The following is a 26,384-nucleotide window of genomic DNA, read 5'->3' on the forward strand; positions in this document are numbered from 1 at the left end:
GGTGTGATCTGGTTTCACCCCAGGATTTCTCCTCCTCCCTCTCCTCTTTGGCAGCTAACACATTAACATGCATAAATGTTGGAGAAATAAACGAGGAGGAACAGAAAGGGAAGTGTGAACGTTTCTCAGAGCACAGCACACACATTTCAAACTCGCATGCAACAGACTGCCACGGTCCACGGCTGTCTCAGGCAGCTAAGGGAAAGAGATAAACGTGGGGCGGGGGGGTGTTTTTTGGTTTTTAATTGCATCAGCAATTTCCGTCCTTGTTTTGGGTTTAGGTTGACATTGTAAAGAGCCCAACACCATTTTACCTGGACTATTTCTCACAGATACAAAAAAAGCAAACAGGATAAGGCTTCTTTCTAAAGATCAAGCAGCTACGCAGTTGTAAGAGACAACCTTGGGTTAGCGCTGCCTTTCGAAGTTGCCATGGAAACTAACACCTTTCCTGGGATACTGCCACACGCTCCCCTGCCATTCCCATCTCTTCGGGATCAGCCAGGCGCAGGAAGCTCCCACAGCAGCGAGCAGCCGCCCCAGTCGCAGCCCCATTCCTCCCCACCGCCCCGGGAGYGAAGCTGCCCTAACCGGAGTCCAGCCTGGATTCGCCCTTGCCGGACTCGCGCAGCGGCAAGGAGAGACCCACCTGATCGCTCATGGAGAACCAGCGGACAGTCTGAGCCGGCCGCGGGCCAGCAGCCCCGAGCTCGGGACAGATGGACCATGAGGAATGGCCGGGGTCCTCCTCCGCTCCCTTCCCGCGGGAAGAGCGGYGAGGCTCAGTCCATCGAGGAGGAAGCAGGACCGTCCAAGTGGGTCAGCAGCGAGAGGCCGGGGTGTTCCGGCAGCCGATCAAGCCGTCACTGCCGCCCTGGCCAGTCTCCCGCCGAGGCAACGCGGCGCAGGTTTCGGGGAGCTTTGGAGAACTATTAATTAACCATAAACATTCCAGGAGGGGTGAATAAGCACCATTACAGGCATCTCACAGGTGACTTCAGCAAGATCAAAAAGGCCCAAGTTATTTGCCTGAGGAATCAGTGGACACTAATGACAAAGCCAGTTTCCTCTCATTTTCTTCAATGTAATAACACCTGCCATTAAACCAAATCCATTATATAAAATCAAAGTGATGCATCTTTAAACCAACATAAAAGTTGATGATAAATCAGTCTTAAATGTTTACATAAAAAAATCAAATTGGAGCACTGTTTTTAACACATAGATACCACACCTTAAAAAAAAGCAGAATTGAAATAGAATCATAAAAAAAAGTTTAAAGATTTTGTTCTAGACTCTCTTGCTTTCTTGCTCACTCTTTGTTCACATTTGTAAGAACTTTAGCCCAGGTATACGCCGTGAAAGCAGAGAGCACTAGCAGGTGTTCCCCATATGGTCATAAGCAACATAGAATTAATTCCATTAAAATTATAAATATTCAGCTGTGTAAGTGAAGGCCTCCTATCTTTAAAGGAACTACCATTTTATTCTATATCATGTCTTGTAAAGAAGGGAAATGAATATTTGATAGAGCTTGCAAAGCACCAGTTATGTGAATGGCCATTTTTCCATCAGTTCTTTTGTCACCTATAGGAACATGCAACAACCAGTGCAACTTAGCCCAGCTGAGGAACACGAGATGTTTATTTTCATAGCTGCTTTTTTTTTTTTTTTTTTTTTTAATACACACACACACACAGAATTAACAACGGAATAGACATGAAACAARGCAACTCAAGGGAGTTATTTAGCTAAGCAAACAGATGACAGAAGGACTATGCTTTCCTTGGGATTTTAACATTTGGTTTCAGATCTCTAGAAAGTCACAGTTCTATCGCCAAAGCTGCCAGAAAGCGAGTAAAGGAGCAAGATGCAGGCAGGCTGGGTGGATCTGGGAAGCTACATAAAATTCTAATAACTGGAAACCGAAGTGCTTCAGCACCTATCAACATCAAAAAGCAAAAAAGAGAACAAAACTGAAGACTATAAACATTGTTCAATGCAGGAGCAAAAAGGCCTTTTGKGCAAAAGCAATCGAACATACGTTTCTCTTCGACTGCACCTCAAGGAGGGGTRTGGGAAGGGGGAGCCCAGAAAAGGAGCCGCTACCAGAACCCCCCCAACGTGCAGAAGCGCCTGCGAACCAGACTGTACCGATCAGATCGCATCAGATGGATCTGAGCCTCCGCTGCCGACAGCCAGGCGCAGGGGGCCGCGAGGACGTCTACGAGAAGAGCACCCCGCCAGGCTGCAGAAACTCCCGCTGCGGCTCCGAAGTGAAAGTCAGCCCGGGATTAGGGATTCGGCACGGCCACGTATCACAGGGAGGCGGCACGCGCCGCGTCTCGCAGCCCCGCGCCGGGGCGAGCATGCTGGCGCTGGCAACCTCTCGCGGGTATTTCACAGGAAGAGTGAAAAAAATCCCTTGGATAAACACCACTTTCTTTTACCTCACTTCCTTGCTTCGCCTTATATTTACAGGCATAAACCTCTTTCCTGGTTGCTGTGCTGCGCGTGCAGAGTTTCCACGCCTGGCCAAGCATTGCTGCTTCCCCCAAAACTTGACCCCACTGGGTCCATCTTTGGTTGTTTGAACCCCCCCAAAATCTGATACTACAATACTTTTTTTTAAATTTGGAAGCCCAAAACACCATACTGAATTTGGTTATTTTTAATTTTTCGTGCAGACAGGCACTGCTAGGGCAGGTACTACCCTGCCTCTCCTCCGTGCAGCTTTATCGCTATCCTTCAGGCCTGATGAGCAGCTTACTTCACTTTTCACTTGCTTAATGCAACTCTACAAAAGCAGTTCAGACCCTAGGAAATGCCACAAGAGAGTTAAGATTTGTTAAAATCCATTTGGACAGGAGGAAACCAAATCCCACGTAACCATTCGCTGTTGCAATCCAGATACCGGGTGCGACTTATTTACTCTTGCTATTGGAAGCTCCAGCAAGCTGCCGAAAGGAGCCACCGGGAAGCACCCGCCGCCCAGCCGAAGCCAACGGGGAAGCCGGCGGCGCCTTCGGCTTTTCTGTCGGGTCTCGTTACGAGAAACGCCTAGGTTGGTTCACTTACCAGTGACTTGGAAACACACCCCAAAAAACAACTAAACAAGAAGTCCAGCACAGAAGTATCAGAAGTAGCTAGAAGGTTTTTAAGTGCCCTTATCGGTCATTCTCAATTTCAGTGCGAATCCAAGTCTGGGTTACTTCCAGATGTCTCTCCACCTTCCCTCTGAAAAAACGCTTTTGAATTAGAGAAGGGAAATGTATCTCTATAAAAAGTCTTACGTGGCATACCAGTTTGACCAGGGAATTAAGCAGCCCAGGAATATCTATGGCTCACAGCCTAATTAAAATGCTAAAGATGACACACTGTTTGTTTTTTTAATACACTTAACAAGCACCTATGTCAGGAAGGGCTGTGAACAACAGTGTCTTAACAACATGGAGCAAGAAAATAAACAGTGCAGCAAAAATTCCATTGAYGAYGCACAAAATTTACATTTACAACTTTCAATAAAATTACTTTAAATTTGATTTGTATGTTGATAACACCTCAGGTAACTTATAAAATCCAGTTATTAATATCCTTGAACCATGAATTATCAACACGAAAGACATTACATTTTCTTTTACTCCTCATTACACATATAAATTGTTAATGCCACAAAGTTATGACTTTGACACATTTGTAAAGAATGACAATGCAGAGAAAGGTAGAGATAGTATTTGTTTAAAAACTTTTTGAATATTAGTACTTATTTGAACAAAAATAATAAAATCAAAAACCAAAAGAAGATATTTCTATAAAAGCTAGATGTTGCAGACTAAATTTTAGAAGGAAATACAGCTGTCCATATTCTTTATGGTGTCCTACAATTAAGTTATACACTCATTGAGGCTACTCTCAAACCCACCACGTGCCCACTATGTAATCCTAAAGTCTTTTCAACAGGCGGACTGCATTTACACTCAGTCCATCATTAAATGTAGGAAAAGTGAAAAGAAGCGTTTAACAGAAAACAGAAAACCTTATACAACTGAAATTTCAAAGCCAGTAAACCGTCACAGTGGTAGACCTTTATTACCGAGAGACACCACTTTTGGAGAATCAGGACAGATGGATCCTAGCTGTTGTCACCATGCAAAATGCAACACTTTCTCAGGAACATCAGAATAACTTAAAGTGGGAAATGAGCAGTGAAAGCTGCAGACACTCGGGCCCTACTCTTGTTTCCAAGAGAACGAACAGTAACTTCCCGTGACCACGGCCGAGAGCGCAAGATCCCTTCTTCTACTGCTAGGAAGCCAGCAGCTATGTGAGCAGAAGGGTAACCTCTCCGAGGCAAGACGCTGTACCTTACAATATGACTCACACTGAGACCATCTGGACAAAGCATTCAGACAAGAACTTAAAAAAAACCAAAAACCTCAACATCTTGAAACAAATTGCCAGACAAAATTACACAAAATGATCCGCCGAATGTGTTAGAGATTGCCAGGAAAATCTTTGAAAGTAGACAGAGTACGGAAACCTGTATTCCTTTGGGATCCATTTACAACTTATCTTTTTAAATTTCAACGCGTTCAGATATATAACCTGAAAGCGTGTAGCGCGCTGGGAGTTAGAGCACGCGGTCCTGTGATGTCTTAAGAGACATCAAATGGATCGAGTCACCTTTTGCCATGAAGAACCAGCTCCCCACCCCTTTAAGTTATTGATCTAGTTCCATGCAGAAGTGACTCTGGGCAGACTAGTCCATCTTCCTCAGCTGCTTTTCCAGGCTGAACTAGCACTCTCACAACACAGAGGTCATGCCACAATTTCTTCTTACCAGCTAAAGAAGAACAAATTCTAAGAGAGAGGGCATTCCCGCCAGTCTCCTTCCTGACTTCCCCGATAGCAATTGGCAACGTTTCCAGCTCCTATGTAACAAACCAAATTTCAGACTYGATTGTTCAGAGCAGCTTTTATCCTTCTTGTGTAAATAAATCACTTTACARTTCCTATAAAACACCAAACTGACATTGTCACTGAATAAATAAGTAGTCCTTCTCCAAGTGCAAACACCCAACGCAGATACATGGACACAGATACACTACAGAACAATTTAAGATCTATTTTCCAGATCTTTTCACATTTACCTTTCCCATTAGTGAGTCCATATGTCGTTTGCCAAAGGACATACAGATAAAGACAACAGAACTTTCCGCTTCTCCCCCAYGCCTGGCTGAGACACTGTGTCAAATTTGGAGCAAGCCACAAAAACCCTGCATTCCTGTTTCCACAGTTCATTTTTATGAGACTCCAACATCTGCAGATGTTGCTATAATTAAAAAGGGATAGAATTAAGTTAAAGAAAATACTGGATGCAATCAGCTTATTTGCCTGAAGAAAATGGATTACATAACACACGAGCAAGTATGGATGCTCCGCAGCAAGACAGTCTGCAAACTTTGAACTCCCACACACTACTACAATTCCAAAAAATAAAGCTTGTGAAAAGCAAAGTAGATATTCTACCCTGCTCTTGTTATCACAACATGTACTCTGTTATTTAAAAAAAAAAAAAGTTCTTTTGTTTGAAGAATTTCAAGGGTTTATTGGTAAGTTGTATTTTGCAGGGAGAGCATTTGAGCTGAGGGGAAGGCAAAAAGATGCCATGTAGAAGAAAAGCAAAAGAAAAAAAGGATAAGTCAAAGTGAATTTTAGTGTCCAGCATCATTTCAAAAAGGGGGGGGGGAAAGCATTAAGAAACCTCATATACGGAAGTAGTGATACTGCAAAATTATTGTAAAGGGAGCAGGAATACCTATGTCAAGTGCTGTATGCACCGACAGAGCGACAGTCTCTTCCACCATCGGACGAGTGCCCACACCTCGCCCTATCCCATGACACTCAAGATGTGAGGCAACCAACACTCATGTCCCTAACTTTGCACTCTCCCCTGTTCTTCCTCCTGCGTCTGCAGACAAGGCAGATTAAAGAGAGCCATGAGAAAATGCCCTGCGTTCAGCTGCCCCGGTGCTCGGCACAGCTGCTGACACTACCGGCTGTCACATAGCAGGGCTGGAAGAGTTTACTCTGTTGGACAGGGAACACCATCGTACTAATGAGATAAGCAGAAGGCACCAACACTTGCAGCATTCCTCTTTACAAGGAACTTGCACTCTAAGCCGGAAGAACTGGAAAACCTCCTCAAGAACAAGGTGTCTAGCTTTTAATCTCATTTTAAATCATACTTAAGAAACCACTGCATTTGAAGGAAGTCAAGCCAATCATCAGTTTGAAGACCACCTAAGAAATTCCAGTTTTCCACCCCACTCCAAAAGACTTGCTTTTTAGCCACGGTGACACTCTACCACACTATCACACATTACTGTAGGGGATGTTCAAAAGGATCTCAATGGAGACAAACAGCTCCGTGTTTGGAGCTTGCATCAGCAACATATTCAGCAGAGCAAATGCACCTTCCTCAAATTTAAGAGCCTGCTGAGGAAGACCTCGGTGCGCCTGGTGACAGCAGCTGCTTCCGCTGGGGACAGGCCTGGCAGCAACCATTGGGATCGGAAGCACCCTGTTGCTTTTTCACCAAAAGCCACATTTAGCTACTTCAGAAACTGCTGCTTCCCCCTATACTCTGTAGACAGGATTTCAGCTGACCATCCTCCAAGAAGAAGGTTTCAAAGCAAATCGCCCTCACTATGTTTCATTCTAAATCATGTTATGTTTTAACCCAATCACTTCTCTGCTCATTATTTCTCCCTACACTTCAGTCCCACAACTGTATTTCATCACGCCTAAAGAGCCGTTAGCGCCAGACTGCCTCACGTGCACGCTCTCCTGATTTCCGAGACGTGAACCGTCTTAGGTGGTCCAAGGTGGGCACAGCAAACCGGAAAACCTTCCTCTGTGGGTGCATCACCAAATGGTACGTTAGGCACGGCTGCGCTGAAGCACACCCCCATCCTCTCCCACAGCACACGCTATTGCGTTTTCACTCCTTCCCCTAACTCTACACAGCCAAACAACGACCTTAGAAACTCACCTGAACAACAACTGCGTCTTCTAATTGAGCACCACACGCTTCACCCAAAGCGTTAACTTTTACTGCAGCATATGCAACTTTCTAAACTAATATTAGTTTGTACTTTCCTTGATTTCACAATATATGCAAAATAGAACGAACAGAAGATCCTTTCCTCAAGAGGTTTCAATTCCCTCTTCTCTAAAACTGCGTCAAGGACCACTCATGACAAAACTGTTCCTTATCTGATTTATGCTCAGATCCCCAGAAGAGGCCACTAGCCATTTATTCTTTGGGGCTCAACTTATTATTTTTCAAAGTCCAAGTTCAGTTATCACTAAAACAAGTCAGGTACAGAGCTAGACACAAAATTATATTCAGTGCTGTGGAGCAATTGGGATTGTTTATTAGGTGCCAGATGCATCATTTCAGCAGATGTGAAGTGTCTGCTAGGCGATCTGGAAGGCTTGCAGAAGGAGATGTTTAACTGCAGAGCACCATCCATGAAAATGCCTTTATCAACTGAGAAACTGCCAAATTTGACTTTTTAAGACTTCCTAAAGTCAGAAAAAGTTAAGTTTGATTTGTATAACTGCTGCTTTTTTCTGCTAATGCTTGGGAAGGTAAAGGAAAGAAGACACATTAAGAAAAACAGACTTGAAACAGGCACTTTATGTAGGGTAATTTTGTGAGAAATACAATGCAGTCCTTTATCTATAGCTTCAAATAAGATATTATTTTGCAGTATATATACTTAACCACTCTCTCTTTGCCTGACCCATACGGTTTTAGGAAATCGCGTGCCCTTGGATCTGAGGCTCTTTCTTGCATGAGACACAAGATTATTCTGTGCAGATACATAACTTGTCCAATCTGTGCCAAAGGGGCTCCAAACAACCTACTTTTTCAAACAAGTTATGTCTATTCAGTCAAAAACCCTGTTCCTTAAAAAATAAGGCTCTAACTCTTAAACAGTGTGATAGACTGAGTCAGCAAAATGAAAGACACCCAGTTCAGACATCAGTCAAGGTCAAGATGAACTTCACTTACCTAGATCAACTTCCCCCAGAGCCCAAGGAGTTTGGGGGTTTTAAGCGAGAAATACACATAACATATAACCTCTCTTTTGCATGCATAAACATTCTTTTTAAAGTAGAAACATCAAAAAAAAGGAACTGAGACAGTCATATTTTGAGTTTGTTAACCCATTATCTTTGCAAAAACTGTCATCTTACCTTCCAAGCACTCAATGTTTACTATAGTAACAAAGGGGAAAAATAGATATAGACTATTACGTAGCCTTAAAACTATCCCAAGCTAGCAGAATTTTGTAAGCCTGCTTTAAAAACAGTCCTTTGCAGCTATTTTCCTTCATAACCTCCACTGTCTTCCAGTAAAGAAAAATAGTAAGAGGTCTCAAACTACGAGAGTAGCAGGATGAGATCCTGGAAGACCTTTGACTCTCAGAATTAAAAACATCACTCACACACAATGGTTCGAGCRCCAGGCAGCGTCTACAGCTTTTCATTCCGGCTATTGTGGTCCAAGAATAGAACTGCAGAGCCCACATAATCGAGCAGTCTCCACTGTATTGTGTTCCCTCACTATCCATGTTACCATCTGAGAGCTATTTAAAGTGTAAAACAAGCAAGTTTCTCTTTGAATGTCAGCTCAATATGGGAAATCGGAGCTAATGCTGTCTTTGAAATGGCTGGATTTCATAAACTCTCCCCACTAAGCAAGCAGCACAGAGGGGATCTCATTTAAAAACAGTAGAGAAAATATTTGATATTAGAAGTGCAGCAATACAGGTAAGAAAAGTTCCACAGTGACAACATGCAAGGTCTCTAGTCCAAGACCTTCCAAACAGGAGCTGGCTGCTACCGAATATAGGTCATAGCAATTTTCAACCTGGTTAAGTAAATAAAGGCAAAGAAAACTATTGAAAGGAAAGAGACTGTAAAGGGAATTGCCCTTGTAAGGTAAATATATCTCAGTCATAACCCTTTATCTTAGTATACCTGCAATAATCCAAAAATTCAGCAATTTCCTATTGATTCATCACAGAAGATTTGTAAGACTACTAAAAACCACTGTGCTCTCTGATTCATTATTGTTCCCGTGCTGATCAAAATGACAGATCTTAAGTAACTCAGGCAAAATCGCATGGCAAGTCAGTCACAGAAGCGGAAAGCAGAAGTCTTTAGCTGCACGTCAACTACACTGAGAACAAGACAACGCTAACTCACCTCTATCATTTGTAAGGAACTCAAAATATATCAAAACCAGTAGTAATGAATGTCATTTCTCCTAGGTATACAGCACACATCTCAATGATTTCACAGCTATTCATAAAGTTATACTCTGTTCACAAAATAAAACAACATATTCTGATTATTTCTATAAACATTAGTTACATTTCTAGATTGATAATTGACATTAGACATATCAGCCCTCAAAAACCTGTTATTTTTGCATGCCCCATGAGCCAATCGCAACCTTAATCCTAACAGCTCAGACATCTGCAAAATCCAGGGCAGAATTCCTGGTTGCAGCTGAGCAGAGCCGCTAGCGCCTCCCAACTCCCGTCTGGATCTGGAGGAGCAGAGAAGTGATTCATCCTCCCACTTCTCCGCTCGCTCGGGCTCTGCGTCGCTGCCAGCGGCCCCGGGAGGAGGCAGAACCCACCGCCGTTGGCAGCGGGACGCCAGCTCTCAGCTAGAGGCAGAGTTGCTCTCAGCTCCTCAGGCACTATGAACATTTGGTGACATTTCAGTTGCTACCAAAAGGGATTGAATTTGAATCAGGAGCTAAGAGAGATGAAATTTGAGTCATCCACACTGACTTTTCACTCATTAAAATAGGTTTAACATATTTCCAATTTGCAGATTGCTCCATATGAACAGCATATTAAGAAAATACAATTGAGGAGCCCATTAGCAAGAAGAGAAAGAAAAAGCCAGCCCTCAAAAGTGAGCTCACTAATGTCCAACTCTTCTTCCAAAGATCGTGTTCTTTGGACTTCTCACCTCACCTAAAGCAACCCCGTTAACAGGAGAGAACTGAAACTAACCCCTGTCCAAACCAAAATGACATAATTAAACAATTAACAAGCTGCTTAGCTTGGTGAAAATGAGTTCAGGCCACGGGGCTGTGTGTTAAACGCACTTGCGGCGTTTCTAGGCCTTCCTGGGGAGGAAGCACCGCTTGCTGTTAAAAATCTCCCCCAGGTCTGAGCAGCCCGTTACAGCACTGACATTCAGCGGAGCTGCATCTAGCTGAGCAAAAGAACCAGAGTCAGACCTAAAAAAAAAAAAATGCTCTTGCAAGAAAGTTAATGGTTTCAAGTAGGTGTATAAAAACATCACCTTAGCTAAGAAAAGAAACGCCGTCTGCACTATTAGTTTATTTGGACTAACCACACTATTAACCAATTTGCCATCAGTAATAATAGACATACCACTGTCACCACTACACTGAGAACATCCAGTCAGTAAAAACATGTTAGTATGATCAGTCTAACCTCAAGCCAAGCTAAGGCATGTACAAAATGAAATCAGCAAGGAGCTATGTACTTACAAAGACGTCTAAGTCCACAGGAATTATCTGTGAGGCAAGGCGGATTTGTCTTAGCTCTTGATACGCTTTTCCCCTGCCTTGAACACATACAATTGCTTTGCATCTTTTCCCTTTTCCTATTCTAGTCCCAAATGACGAGAAAAAAAGAAAGCATTAACGTGTTCATGTGGATTAACAGCATCTGTGAGCACCGAAAAAGCCTGCTAAAATACCGCTTTTGACAAGAGCGGCCTCCCTGCACCCTCAGATCTCTGGCTTGACAACATAAACACGTGTCAGCAAGCAAGAGGCAATTCCCAGCAACACGCCCTGAAAACAAGGTTTCTGCAGCACAGAGGTTGCGGCGAGGCCCAAGGCTGCGGTTTGTTCGGGCATACGCCTTCTTCACGCGCAGACGCAGAAGAGGACATCAGGTGGAATTTAGTAAAGACACTCCAACAAGTCACAGCGCTTTGTATAAATAAAGGGCACAGAATCAGCCATGGAGGAGTTTGCTGCGACCAGCATCTCCCGCTTGTCCTACCACCGATTCACAAACTTTCTCCTAATTAAACAGAAAATCTTCATAAAGGTCTGAAGTAAGTTTGACTTTCATGAAATGAAAAGTCGCTCTCCTCCACCATTTATTCATATGCTGACGTGGGTTTTTTGCCTAAGGTTCTGCCTTCAGATAGGACACTATTGCCAATCCAGGCCAATGGATTCCTTACAGGCTTTTCTGAATGTGTAAATTGAAAYGTGTAATGTGTTTTGAACGTGTAAATTAGTGGAACATATTGAAGACCTTTGAAGCAAACTTGAGGGTTCCTCCTAAAAGTAAATAGTTTCTCTATTTTCTCCTCTTTGTCCAGCTTGTATTAAAATATGCATAAAAATCCTTTTATTCAAAGCTATTAAAATACAGCAAACTCAAGCTAATGCAGATCTTGATGAACAATCAGTCACAGCATGGACCACAGACAAAAGCGAATCCAATAAAACTTCACAAAAGTTAAAAGAAACAGATAACTAAGCAGCAGCGTGAAAAAACACTGAGTGGTCTTTTCATTAAGTATGTGCAACTGGAGACCTCCTGTACCATAAATCACACATTAAAATAATAACCGTCGGAGCAAGCACTGAAGAGCTGTACTTGTATCCCCATGTTCTCCACCACCCCAGTGGCAAGCCGTTCCCCTTGCACAAACACACACATGAACAGAGATGCAAACACTTATCTACTCAAGGGGAGGAGAGAAAGATTTCCTGGGTTTGCTTCAACACCAAGTATTTCTCACAGATGTAGAAAAGTGTCAGCAAAATCCCAGTTCAAGAGGCAGTGAAACAAGCATCTCAATATTCTCAGCTGGCCTATCTTCTTGGCAGCTTAAAGATTTAAAAATTTAAAAGCATAAATTTGATGTCTAGGACTGTCAATCCAGTATCTTTGCCAGCAGTAAAGTTCACATAAGCCTTTAACTCCTAAAAATAAATCTTAAGGAAAACACTCATTCAAGTTTCAGTCCCACTGGGGCAAAAGGAACTTTGGAAGAATCATAAAAAAACCTGGCACTTAAAAACAGCTAACCTGTTTATTTGCATTAGGAAGGTTCAGTGGAGCGTTTATTTCCTACTCATGACACAAACTATTTCCAATGGCAGAAGTCAGGGAGGATAAATAAAGAGAAGGGAGAAAGGGGTCAAAAGAAGAGATACCTACACACATTTCAGCCACGTGACAATTAAATGCAAGAGCGAACAAGCTTCGGCTCATTCAGGCAATTGTTTTTCACTATATTCTTCTTCATATACTCCACTGAGTTTTAACTGAGCGGTGACCTGTGTTCCCCCACGCTCTCCGCTCCTCTCCAGCTTGCACCCACTAGCGCCTCCAGATGCAGCTGCCAGCTTATTCATGACAACGCTGGAATTCGTCATTTTGTCACCTCCAAAAAACAAACAAGACAATAAAAAAAGCAGAAAATATATACAGCTGTCCAATTATCTCTTCAGTTTGAGTAACTCTTCCTAAAAATAAAATGCATATCCTTTCCGACCTGCAGCCTGTATTGTCAGACAAAAAKAAGTTCAATGTTCTCCCAACACATTTCAAAATCTGTAACTGAAACCTGTAAATCTCACTGGAGACCTTGTTTTAAGATTATTCTGAGTAATTCACTACCCCTTAATCTTTTTTACCTCCTTTCAGGCTACTTGGAACACAATACCATTCGGGTACATGATACCTGCTGAAAGATTCAAATTCAACAATCAAAAGAACGTGGAAACTTTTCAAAATGGATCTTGAATTAACAGCATTAATGCAGGAGGATACCTCTCCTCACCCAAATGGAATGAAAAAATAAAGCAGTTTTACTGTAAGATCAGTAAAAAAGCTAATTTAGACTGGATGCTCTTGCAGTGATCATAAAACACAAAGCTGTTTGAAAGGAAAATGTATGGAATTTTAAAGAGGAAAGAAARTTAATGGTTACTACATGCATATTATATAYATACACACACATATACCACAGCTATACCCAGTAATAACTTACATTATTTAGCTTCAAAATAACCTAGGAAAAACATCTGTAATGCTTAAAATATGCTACAGGAAGTTTCAGAATCAGAAAATTCTGCAAGGGTGATCTTCAAAAGGAAAGAAGAGTTTTGGTTTTTTTAATAATATCAAAGATGCAAGAGTCCTCACTACTCGATTAGAAGTTTTATGAACAAACTTCCTTATTTTTGCAGATAGACAAGGGGAATTATGTCAAACACTGAAACCTAGGCAGATTTACAGTGATGAGGAAATTCAAGGAAGATTGTTTTAAACTCTGGGAGGGTTTGGGGATAGGGGTTGTTTGTTTCTTTCTTTAAATATTTATCTCAAATGCTTGTCAAAAGTTTGGGACAACAATTACTAGTAAGAGATTTTTAACACTGGCACCATCGACAGAAGGCCAAGAAAGTTCTAGCCCGACGGCTGCGTACTCCAGCAGAAATAAGAGTTGACACYGCATAGCTTTTATTTGGGGGTGTCAGCAAAGAAAACTTCACAAACATCTAAGTTTCTTTTTTTGGGGGGGGGGGGCAGCTAGATACATCACTCCATTTTAAAACTATATATTTGGGCTAAGTTTTCCCTTTAGCCTCAGAGAACTAAGCACCTCCCTATAACAGTGTCTGAGGACACTATTCATCAATTCAGAAACAGAGTTTCAAAGTCTAAAGGGTAGTGCAGAAGCAACTTCTCCAAAGGAGATCATCATTCGTTTAGTACTGATAAATACATTTAAATATTCAACACAGATAATTTCATAGCAACACCTTTCACGGGACATTTAAACTAAAGGTAACAGTAAGGCACCAGCAGTCTCTTCCACCCGTACCATCGCAGTCCGTCGCCCTGGTCCCGGTTTGCTGGAGGGTGCGGCGCGGAYGAGAGCTATTTGGACCATGAAGCCCTAATCATAAAACCTCGAAACGATGCTAGCGGGCTGGAAGGGGCCGCAGAGAACGGAGAAAATTACAGCTGCGCTTTCAGCTTCCAGCAAGTATTTATTATAGACCTTCACAAGTTACAGATGCTGCCTTCTGGAGAAGCCTACAGCGGCAGATAGAAGGGGCACTCTTGTCCTCTCCATGTGTGCTGGTCTGGTGACTGCAAGCTTAKTCCCAAAATACTGACAGAGACTTCTCTCCTTGAAGGCTACGGTAATATAATGTTCCTACCATGGCCACACCTTAAGATAAAACTAGAAATGAACCAGTAACAGTTAGGCAAATTTATAAATTTAATAGTGTACAATCACAGCAAGAATGACCAGCTGTCAGGGTATTTTAAGTGTTAATTTTAACCCCAAAAGTTTCAAGATACCTTCTCGCTTGCTACAGCTTTCAAGGTACAGAAGCAGCTACCTACAGGGATTTCCCAAAAAGACCAGCAGATTCAGAACGTATTCCCTGCTTTTAAATCTGAAATGCACCTAGGATCTGACCTCACTCAATTCTTTTGGGCTGATGAAATGATCWCCTTCCCAGCTGCAGAATTTAACTTTTATCCTAGGACCTGCCGCATCRGGAATTCCACCTTCAAATCGCAGGCAACAAGCGTTAGTTTCCCTTTAGCATTTTCATTATTTGCAAGGAAAAAAAAAAAGTCTCTGCTGCCTTACAACCTTTTCAGAAGCACAAGATATCTTAATCTCAAACTCCTACTGAAGTATTAGTGTAAAACAACATTATAAGAGTTTGGGGATTTTTGCTGTTTAAGTTTCTGTGAAGGTCTCAAACTCACGATGAAGATATGGTGCTTCAGTCACACGTGAGCAACGTGCATGCACGCGGGTTTCTCAAAGTAAACATTTATTTACAACTAAGTTTTGTTTAAGTCTTTCATTGATGTTTAGGCAATATTTAAGGCAGGTGCCTTAAGAAGTGGAACAGAAGTTGTAGTGCACCTGTAACAGAAAAACCACCCTACTTCCACAGGGTTGCAAGAGGCAGATCAGAAGGGTATTTAGCCCCATGTTCCAAGTTYATACGACAACAGTAACCAGAACACCGTCCCAGTCAGTGCCGACACCTTCGGAAATGTAATCTATTAAACACAGAGATTAGTGTATTTAAACCTCTACTAGCATCTCTTTGTATATACATATACTGTCTGTCCTCCATTTCTTCATTTCTATTACACAACTCATGGATGTTCACGAGAGCCATTCACAGACCCAAGCCCAAAAAAGAGAGAGAAGGAGACAGACAGAACAAGTATCCCGAATTTTTAGACATTCAGCTCCAGGGGGGGAAATAGAAGAGCACATTTTCATTCACAGCAAGATAAGTTTCCATTCAAACATCATTACTACATCCCGTGACCTTTGCAACGCTGCATCCTCCTCCTCCCTCCAGTGCAGAAGCTCCTTCCCCCTCCCTTTTCCAGACGGGCACTTTGTTCACTGCCGCCTTCGGTTCGCACTTCAGCACCCTCCTGCAGCCCTGCGGAGCCAGTTCTGCTGAGCCATCCCACAGATGCCAGCGGGACCCCACTAGGCGGGCAGAAACATAGGCAGTTTACTGATTTTTCCCTTTTTAAAGGGCAAATGTGATGAAGCAGGTCTCTTTTTGTCAACAGATGGAAAGAAGAGGGGAAAGTTAGAAAGCCACTTTTATTAGAGAGACCAAAGCGAAAACAGGCTCCCTTCTAAAACCACTTCACAGAAACATTCATTTATTAAATTTCTGAATAACTGGTTATCAAACACAGGGGAAACACCTCCATGGGTCTGTTCAGAGCTTTGTAATTCTACAGTTCATAAAACATTTAGTATGCTATGGTTTGTCATTATTATTCATTAACATATCCACTGCACCTACTAACAGAAAAGAGACTTTTTTTTAAACAGAAATAATGGCTGCTTCTCATTTATGCGTTTTCTATCCTCAGCTTTCAAAGCACTTTACACTCATCAAATACGACTCTTCACAATAGAGCTGCTGTGGAGAAGTGCTGTGATCCCATTTTAAAGATGGAGGACGGATTTTTTTTGTTTTTAAATAAGTGCTTTAYGGCCAATAGAACTTAATTTACATCCACGACAAAAAAGAAAGAACAAGTCACTGGATGTGTCAAATGCTACAGTCAGAAAAGTAACCCCGTAAAAAGGAACGGATGTATTTTATTAAGCTTCCCTCTGCCTTTCCTTAGTGTTGTATGTCCAATTTCTGCTTTTATAGGAATACCACGCTCACTGTGGGTTTCCAAGAAGCTGGAGGAGCATCAGTTTTCTAGGAAGCTTCACCTTTTGCTCATAGATCAAAAGGTCACAGCACTATAAACAACTGCAGAAGAAGTTAACTCACCACAGTCGTGATTTCCAAGCGATACATGCAGGACAGCCCCCCCCCCCGATGGATGAGGACGCATGAGGAAGGATCCCAGTATACCAGTTTAACACACAGTTACATCTGTCGGTGGCTGCCACATATTTAACTGCCTAAGTTAAATAACTACATCTGGCAGCTGACCGAAAGTTTCTTCAGCCCATAATCTTATCCCTACGTAAAATTCCTTGATATTTTAACAGCATAATCAGTGCTAATGAAACATGCGGAGAGCTCGTTTTTTCCAAAAAGGAAGTACATCACATGAAACGCATTTTAGATACCAGATACTCTTAGTCCCAGTCCTAAACACGGATAAAGAAAAGTACTTTCCCACAACACCTGACTTTGCAGATTAAGTACTAACAGGTAGGAGCATCTGAAAGCCAGGATAGCATTTTATCCCACTATATTTAAACTCCATCCAGTAGGCATCTGAAATATTCCCAAAATAAAGGCAATCACATGTAATATGCCAGAGCGCAGAAAGTTCCTTGAAACTGCCCTTCAATTTGATTTTCTCCTGCCCTGCATGGATCACTCACTCCCTGCTGAGAAAGGAAACAAGGGGATCAATTAATACCTAAATATAATGGTTGACACAGGGAAACGCCAACCCCCACCTAATTTAATTCGTATCACTAAACCAAAGGGTAATTGCTTTGAAGGACCTGCTACACAAGCTGTTTTTCCCCTTAAGATTTCTCACCGCTAAACCTCCATCAGCGACAGACAGCAGCATATTTTATTATTGCAATATCCAGACAGACTCTGAACACGACTGAACAGCCTGGCGATTAAAAGATCCGCATTCACCCCGCTATCTGCGGTGCCGTTCTCACCATTTCTAGAACTAGTGTAGCAGTACGGCTGGGAAGCTGGGAAGGTGAGAAAGGAGAAAAAGAGACGCCCTCTCAATCGTTACCGAGCGTCAAACTGCACAGGCAGAAACAAAAAGAGCTTTGTGTGTGTGTATATATATATATATATATATATATAATAACCTAAAGCCCTGTGCTCCCCTTTGCTCCAGGGATCCCCGAGGCAATCGGCACCCTGACACACACCGTTACACCCCGCTCTTCGGGGCCTCGTGCCGCCGAGGCAGCGGGAGAGGAGCCTTGCCTAGTCCCCTGCCCTAACGCGACTGGCAAAGCAATTCATGGCGGTATTCATTAGCAAAAATAAAAATAAACCCCTCCAGCACTCCTCTCCCCCCAAAAAACCACCCACAAACACCTTTGAGTTCTCCTTACTGACACTGTATAATTTCTTCAGTGCAGAGGCTACAAAACAGCACAAAAAAAAAATCCGCTTAAACAATCCAGCCTGTAGAATAAGCACTAGGTTTTTGTGCTTTTTAATCAAAAATTCTCTCCATCCTCAGATACCAATGTATTAAAGGTTATGGCAACAAAAACAGGTTCAGTTTGCATTGCAAAACAATAACACAGAAATATTTTGATCGACTGAGCCTTAAGATCTTTGGTCAAAAAACCTGATCTACTTGTTCAGAGATAGACAGTGACAATTCTGTCAGCTGTAGGCCTGACATACCCAAACCCCTTTCCTCAGAGGAGCATTAGAGGACATCATTAACAGGGAATTAGACAGCTACTCAAAGAAAGAGAAGACTGACTAATTTTGGGGCAACAACTATTATTATTTTCAGTAGATTCAGTTTGCAAGCATTCACTATTTATTAACTGGAGAGCTCCATAATTTGCTGTTTGCATGAAAACCTTTTCCAATGACAATGGGGAAAACAAATAAAACCCTTCCCTACCTAAAAGAAAAGAATGGAAACCAAAAAGCTCTTCCTGGAAAGTTCTACAATGAAAAAGCCTCAAAAATAGTAGCGCTGACCAAATTTCCCTCCTGCAGCACTCTACTGCAGACCAAAATCCTTTCTCGGTTTAGAGTTAATCTGCTTATTTGGCTAACTTCAAGAGTCAAAATGCCAGAAGCTGCTTATGTGCCACAGCTCCACCAGAATAAGTCAGCCTCCGCCTGCCTGACTCAGCTGATGTCACAGAAATAAATGGGAACCAAAAACTATTTCTGTGGCTTGCTGAACACACTTAAGACCAATGAATTTTTGTCCCACATTTTAACACCTGGAGAAAAAATGTGCATTAAAGCAGAGCGGGGGAACCCTAGGAACATTTTGAGGATTTCCTGCATACATTTTATTCCAAAGATTTACTGCGTTATTCTGCCAAGCATGCTGCAGCATACAGAAACGTATGCACCAGATTAAACAGCGTGACTGTACCAGACATATCAGCAGAGATTTACGCCCAGCCGCGATTCACATTTACATTTATACTTCCTCCCCTTTCTCCTGCCTGGCTTGGTTAAAGAACGGCAAATAGTAGGCTTGTTGCTCCCGGTGTACGTATCCGTACGGAGCTGCCCATCACCAACTCTTACCTGGAGGCACCGCAGGCTGCACATTGCTATCGTAACATCATGCCCACGCTGCTTCGGAGCGCACGCAGCGCTCCCGGATAACTCCAGCTCTTGTAAACGCATCGTCATTTCACATTCAGAATTGCAGAGGAAGCTTCCCCCCCCCCCCTTCCTTCTCCTCCCCAGTTCCCAGCCCCTGTTTGGTTTTGTTTTTCCCCCCAAGCAGCAATTAACTCTCAGAGTACTGATTCAAAGCAAAGTGTCTGGGTCCAAAGCTTTAGGGTTTAACAGTAGCAAACAGTTATTTTAATAGCAAGAAATAACATTTAAAATGGCTCAAATCCATTTGCAGCACATACTTTGAAAAAGTATGGGCTGAGCTTCCTTGACACAGCTATTCTACCTCCACATGCGTTTTCTGACTCTAAAACACTCACAATCAAGAGTTTCACTGACTCCTATCAAGAGACTTTACAAAAAGAAGGTTCTGCTTGGTCTTTTGTAATATTGTTATTTTGGAAGAAAAGGAGAAAAACTGAACAGAACTGAAGAATTGTCTCTTATGACAGAATTATTGCGAAGACAAAACCCTTTCTCACATTTTCTCATATACTTTTCTTAACCCTCAGCAAGTCAAACCATAACTCCATATTTACTTCTACCATCTACAAAAGGTAGACAATATTCAGAGAGCAGAACTACAATGATGTCGCAGATGCTCACAAATTCTCAAAAAGAAAAGCAGCACAACCCAAAGCATAAAAGCCTACAAGAGTTGTACAAAAATGAAGAAGAGTCACAAGTAATGAATATCAACTGTGTGGCAAAATGAAAGCCGTTCAGAAGAACATATATTTAACCACACAGTCCATCTAAGCAAACGTTTAGATTTTTCATTCTTCAGAAAGATGTCTGAAAAAGTTGATTAGGCAAATAGGTTCTTCCCAAGTAAATTCCCACTAACAAGAATTAGTAAGCATTAAAAACACAATGAAGAAAAGCCAAGCTTTTTTACAAAAGGAGGAAGGTAAGGTTACTAATGTGCACCATTCCCAGAAAGGGAAATCATTCAGAGCTGCAGAAAGAAGGAGAAATGTGGTGGGGCTCTCTTAGTTGGGAATTAGGGAAAACTCTTGCTAACACTAGTAAACTTTTATAAAAACCCCTACTGGAGTTACACTGACAATTTGTTCTGCTCTTGGAAGAGACAGCAACATTAATCAGAGCGAAGGCTGTTGGTCTGCACTGGACTCCAGCCACGCAACACTCGATGGATCCGAGACAGAGACCCAACGCTGAATTTTGGAGACAGAGAGAGGAAGGAAGAAGCTGCTTTCTTTCATTTCTTCCCATCCTCATTAATAAGCCATTAGCAGGAACTGTACATAAGAAAAAAAAATACAAACTATTGCTGTAACAGCAAACCCATCTCCCAACAGCCCTTCCCCCTCTTTCTGGCACCAGGCTCTTTAGTTGGCCCAATCCAAGCAGCTCCAAAACCCCAGGGATTAGCACTATCAAGAACTGCAGAAAAACAGATGAATTCGAAAGCACTGCCATGGCCAGAGTTTGGAGTAAGTCACTGCTGCAAACAAATGGAATCACTTACACACACAGAGCACTGATTAACTGTAAAACCCCTTAAAAGGTAGTTTTACATTTTAAATGTAAACAGTAATCCAATATATACAAACTCAAAATCTCAAAATTTAAAAATTTTCCACTCAACCACACCAGAGTGCATGACTGAAGTCTATTTACACTGTGCATGAAACAGGCGTTGCCAAAGTGGCCAAGAGTTCAGATGTGACTCTCAAAAGCACACATACGTGGTATCAGTGCTTGCAAGCCGAATAACGTTGTGCAGTAACCAACTCAGTGACCTAAACAGAAGACTTGCACACTCTGAAAAGACAAACCATCATCATAAATACATAATACCAACAGCACTGAAAATCCCCACATGCACAGGTTTGATTCTTTTTCTTTAAGTCTAAGTCAAATAGTCTCTTTCTAGACAAGCACTGTATGCAAAGTATTAACAAAAACTTTTAACAGTCAAGAGAAATCCCAATTTTCTTAAAAAAAGCAACAACTGCCCAGTGACTTAAAACATCAGGTAAGCTTGTTTTAAATGATCGCCAAAAGCATCATACTTCCCATCCCCAAAGTTACAGCTGCTTGATCAGTCACAGCTACTTCTGTAATCTTGCATCAAGAAAAGCTCTATACCAGTAGAGTTACCAGTATTAAAAGCCGCCTAACATCCTTCAAGACAGCCAAAAGATGTAGCACACAAACAAGCTGCCTACCAATTTCAAGCAGCAGCTAAAGTAAAAAAAATTACAATCTGATGAAGTAAACTATCAGCCATTCTGCACATAGAAGAAAAAGGGACTTACTTGAAATTCTTCAGCCATTTTGGAAACACTAACAAGAAAGTTCTAGACCTTACAGTAGCCTGAAATTGATAGCACCTAGGAGAAGACTTGCCCAAAGTTCTTTCTGTCAGGCTCTTCTCTTGGTTTTAAGATGTACTCAGCGAGATAAACACACAGCCAGTTCTGTTAAAGCATCTATTTTTCATATTCCTAGTGGTTCTTGAATCGGGCTACAAGATTTGCAGAAAACATGTTTTTAACTTTTGTTAGAGACTACTTCTCGATAACTGAAGTGGCTTATGAACCATTGCTTTGTTAAAAACTTCAGTATTAAATTTCTGTAGCCCAAACCATGAAGCTATTTACTGAAGCTTTATACAAACTAATTAAATATAATGCTCTCATGGGACACAAGGAGACAGAAAGGAAGAATTAAAAGATAAATCACTGGCTTTTTTTTCCCCTCAGTAAGTGTACATTCCAATTTAATACATTTAAACCAAACCAAAACAAGACAAAAAAGCCTGGCAGTCCTTGGTCAAGCGTAGATAGGCAGAGTCCAAATCTTGCATGGAGCACACTGCACAGCATAAATTAATTATCTCTGCTTTACTACAACTTGCACAAAGGAATTGGGAAAGACAATCCAGACAAGGGGATGAGCTTGAGATATCAAAGGCTCCATATGGAGACCACAGAATCTCACTTTCCAGCTTCACAGAACTCATAATCTTTGTGAGCACATGGTACAGAAACATATCAAAGCAACACTTCCCTCCCCTGCTGACCCCATGTCATCTCGTCAAGGGAATTCCTACTGCATGACACACAACCATTTCCAGGGTTTTCTCAAAGATAGTAGCATTCTCATCAAGAAGTGTGCACCAACGCTTGCAACCTCTCTTCTCTTCATCAACAGCATGAAATATTCAAGTGCACAATAGTACAACCACCCAAAGACAATCAGTTTTACTGTTGCTGGACACTGGGTCATCTGCATGCAGAAGACTCAAAGGAAGAGCAGTACATCAGTGCAGCTGCTTAGGAGAACCACCCTGTCTGGATATCTCGAGGTTAATTCACTTCTGCATAGGGCAGTAAGTTTGTACTTGAATCTCCACGTACCGGAGGTCAAAGGATCATAGGATAATTCAGGTTGGAAGGGAGCTCAGGAGGTCATTTGGCCCAACCTCCTGCACAACCTCCAAGGATGGACACTACACTAGCACCTACAGACTCCAAAGCATGTTCTCAAATACAGCGCGCAAGTAATTGAGAAATACATTGCTCTCCCTCCCCTGCCATTGCACAGTAAGTTTTATGTGCAACAGTGTAAATCGCCTTCATCTTCAGAACACTCATTTCAACCTAACGTTGATCCCCCCCGCTCCCCAATACTAGCCACGCACACAAACCACAGGAAGAGCTAACTCCAACCCAAAAGAGGTTAAGAACTGGCTGTTGGAAGAAGAGAGCAAAAACCAATAGGCCAAAGCCAAGGGAGAACAAAACCTTCACTCATCCACACCGCTCTCCCCCTACGCGCCTTTTACAAAAAAATTACAAAGCTCATTCAGCAACAGAAAATCAAGTTTTGAATAACTATGATCTTATTAATCATAAACCAGCACTAATCTGTAAATAGTTTTTGATTAACAACTTAAGACAGTTAAATTTTTAAACAAAGCTCAGGCATTTCATTAGTAATAATTTAAGTTAAAGTGCTTGAACACAAATTTGTGAATTAATGGTTTTAAATGAAGTCTCTAGACACAGCTTCCAATGTGTTAGCTTTGAATGAAGTGCAGCAAAGAACGTAGTTTCTAAATGCCAATTAAAAAAAAAAGTTTTCTCGTATCTGAGAGCAACAAACAATACATTACAATTTATATAACATACCAACACCTGATTCATCTCACTCGCACAATGACCATTTCATGGCATCACTACACAATACAACAGAAAGAAACCGAATAACCCATAATCAGAGGTAACACCATTCCTAAACCGTCCCTGACGTCAGGGTTGGAACTTGATCAGGACGCCAAAATTTAGTATTACGCTTTTGTTATGTAAGGCCCATGGGAATGACTAGGCAGCATCAGACCTCTGGATTTCAGCGTGGCTTTTAAGCATTTCTTTGGTACCATCTTCACCTTCCCACTGCCGTACTAGCACTGCGGCAAGCCCAGCATGCCCACTGCAGGCACAAGAGGTCTTACCGCTCACGAGAATTTCCCGACAGAGCTTCCACTCTGAAACTGCCAAATCACTGTCCAACTTAGCTTCTCATAAGTTCTTTCATTCTAAGTAAATAAGTTTCATGAAATTTGAAAAAGAGCTTATTATCCCAGAACTTGGTATTTGAGAGTGCTGAAGATCCCCGTTGTCCAGAAAGCAGCGCGTGCAGCGTCGAAGCCAGGTGGAGAAGAGATGCTTCACCCTGGGATTTTGCGATGAACAAGGCGAGGAGGAAGGGGGGAGGACTGATACTGTGCCTGCACGGGTACCTTTGAAATGTTAAGGCCCATCTACATCTCCCTCTCATGGGAAGGGCACCGGACCGGTCAGCACCTCCCATTAGCCACTTCTGTGGGCCAAGTGATTTAAAATACCAGTTTCTACTGTCTCCAATACAAGGGTTCCCTAACACCATCGAATTTATCTTCACAGGATCCCTCGTGGCCAGTGTGCGTGCCAGGGATGTTTACAGAGAGCTAAAGCACAAGAAGTTCGACTATCAGGCCAGAAACTTAAAGCTACCTTTACAGCTAATTCAGGAAGGAAACCCAGTTCTCACAGCTTCCAGTGGTCTATTTAAAGACAATTCATTATTCTTTAACGGACCTAATTTCAGATAGGAATATTTTATAAGACAAAAAGAAAAGAAAAGAAAATCTACATACCACTACAACAGTTCATTTTAGAGCCCTCATTCACAGGCTGAAATGACAAGTCTTCTACATAAGTACCTTAAGTGGCAAACTAAGTTTTGGCAGTAAGAGTCTCTCTCCATACAGGGAAGGCTCACTTCAGTTTTACTCGTCTTGTTGGTCACTTATGGAAAGGGGAAAGAAGTTTTTCCTCCTCTAATCCATGAAAAAAGTGAGAGGTAAGGTGGTGAGCTCTACTAATTCTAAAAGCTTGGTTTGTGTTATTGTGTCCAATTCACTAGCTACAGTCAGTATTTCTTTGTTTTAAATCCAGCTATGCAACTACAAACTTATTTCTGTCTACTGTGCACATTTTCATAGGGGTAATAATGAAAGAAAATATTAAACCTCTAATTTTACACTGGCTTCAATTCCTATTTCCATCAAATACAGCTTGAAACAGGAATAGAAACTAATATGGTAAAGAGGAAACATAATGTTCTCCATTTCTAGCTTTAAGAATGCTAAAATTAAAAAAAAAAGAAGATAAACATCCACTGACCTTTATAGTTGCTCAAAATAAACACTTTAATATAAATGTCAAAACTTCTTTTAGGTAGCAGAATATGGTACTAAGCTTAGTGTAGGATATGCATCTATTTGTAGAATAACATTTTAATGACTAGCAACCAGGGACAAAACCTCCCAACTAGAAAAAATAGCTAAGTACATAATTGCAAAATAGTATTTTAATTGCCAGTTTTAATCTAGATTTCCTAATCAGATTTGTCACAGGTTTTTTTTAATCGCATTGATTTAACTCAATCAACCCTGCCCAAAGGCCATCTTTCTTGCATGCTATGAGCATACCAAGCAAGTTTTAACCAGTTAGATAAATCATTAAATCTCATAACTTTCTAACAACAGTGATATATCAAGCCATACACAAGAAATGATTATTTTTTAAAATAAGTGTCATCTTGAAAACTTCACAAGCATAAGCAGCTATGCAGACATTTCACCATCCTTTTTACCCAGGGCACATGACACTCTGAAACCCAGCCAACTGCATTCTGCAGAACACTTGCATTATCATTACAAATATGCCTCTGACTCTTCATTACCTTCCTTATGATGATCGGAATACCACTGTTGCAAGATGCATTAGCTTTAATTATATGCATACATGTATGTGTGTACGCACACACAATGCAACCTTAAGGTGTTATACTCAAGAGCACAGTAAGAAAAAAAGCAGGCAGTAACATTATGGACTCACCAAGAACAAAATCCTGAATAATGGAACTTTCTAGCACAAATCGCTTTAAAAGGACCCTAAGCAGAGGTCCCCAACACTGCCAAGTGAAATATGCTTCTGACACTACACAGATCTTTAAAAAGATTCCTATGATAGAAGGAGGATTAAAAAGCAATTAACCAGCTCTTATGTTTCAAATGCAAGACTGTATTTTAGAGCAGACAGAAAAATATCAATCTCTCAGAACCCAAAGATTTGTTGTACTCAGCAAAAAAAAAAAATCCCCTTACTGGGATAGCTTAAAACAGCAACACCATAGTAGGAACCCACCCCATGAAGGGGGAGAAAAAGCACTGCAAATCCTATACGACATTGCATTATGAAAAAGCCCTGCAAATTCCAGGCAATCTGCAAATGGTTTCCCCCTTCCCCACCCAAATATCTACTGTAAACTCCTACATTTGCAAGTCAGGACTGCAGTAATGAAATAGATGAAAATAAAACAATTCCTACCTTTAACTTGAGTGTCATATTCAGCTATGATCTCCTTATCCTTTTTGAATTTGGCTGGCGACGTCATGTTTTCTTTTCCAAAAAGATTAGCCTCCAAACTGATCCACCAGAGCACAATATAGAAATGCAGTCTTGCTCCTCTCAATGCAACGCCTTGATTTTCCTCTTGTCCTCCCCCCAACCAAAAGGAAAAAAAAAAAATCAGTCCATGGAGAGAGGGTGTGAGGCAGAGCACAGCAGCAGAAACATGCAGATGTTCAGGGATCAGTGGATGGAAGAGGCAGCAGTTTTGTCTCCCTGCACCAAAACCTTTAGCAGCAGCATCAGACTGGCGAGATCCTGCAGCCTCCAAAGGCTCTTCCTGATTGCTAGCGTTAATAGCGCAGCCAGGGAGTGGAAGTCCTTCCGCACAGCATGTTTTGTGTGGGTTTGGTTTTGCCCCCCCCCCTTTTTTTTTTTTTTTAAATGGG

The 26,384-nt window shown here is 41.7% G+C and overlaps 1 protein-coding gene across 5 annotated transcripts in view; it reads right to left on the reverse strand.

The window, feature by feature from the left end:
- Positions 1-26,373, reverse strand: part of SRGAP2 (SLIT-ROBO Rho GTPase activating protein 2) — a 119,042-nt gene extending 92,669 nt beyond the window's left edge. For all 5 annotated transcript variants that reach the window (XR_003255435.1, XR_003255434.1, XM_026077233.1 and 2 more), the window contains exon 1: positions 25,915-26,373. Coding sequence is in view for 3 of the 5 variants with exons in the window: in XM_026077233.1 (XP_025933018.1) it covers positions 25,915-25,981 (67 nt within the window). In the remaining 2 variants the exon portion in view is untranslated. The remainder of the gene's footprint in view (positions 1-25,914) is intronic.
- Between the last annotated feature and the right edge of the window lie 11 nt (positions 26,374-26,384).

Source organism: Apteryx rowi, unplaced genomic scaffold (genome assembly GCF_003343035.1).
Source record: "Apteryx rowi isolate R43461 unplaced genomic scaffold, aptRow1 scaffold_45, whole genome shotgun sequence".
Classification (NCBI taxonomy): Eukaryota; Metazoa; Chordata; class Aves; order Apterygiformes; family Apterygidae; genus Apteryx; species Apteryx rowi.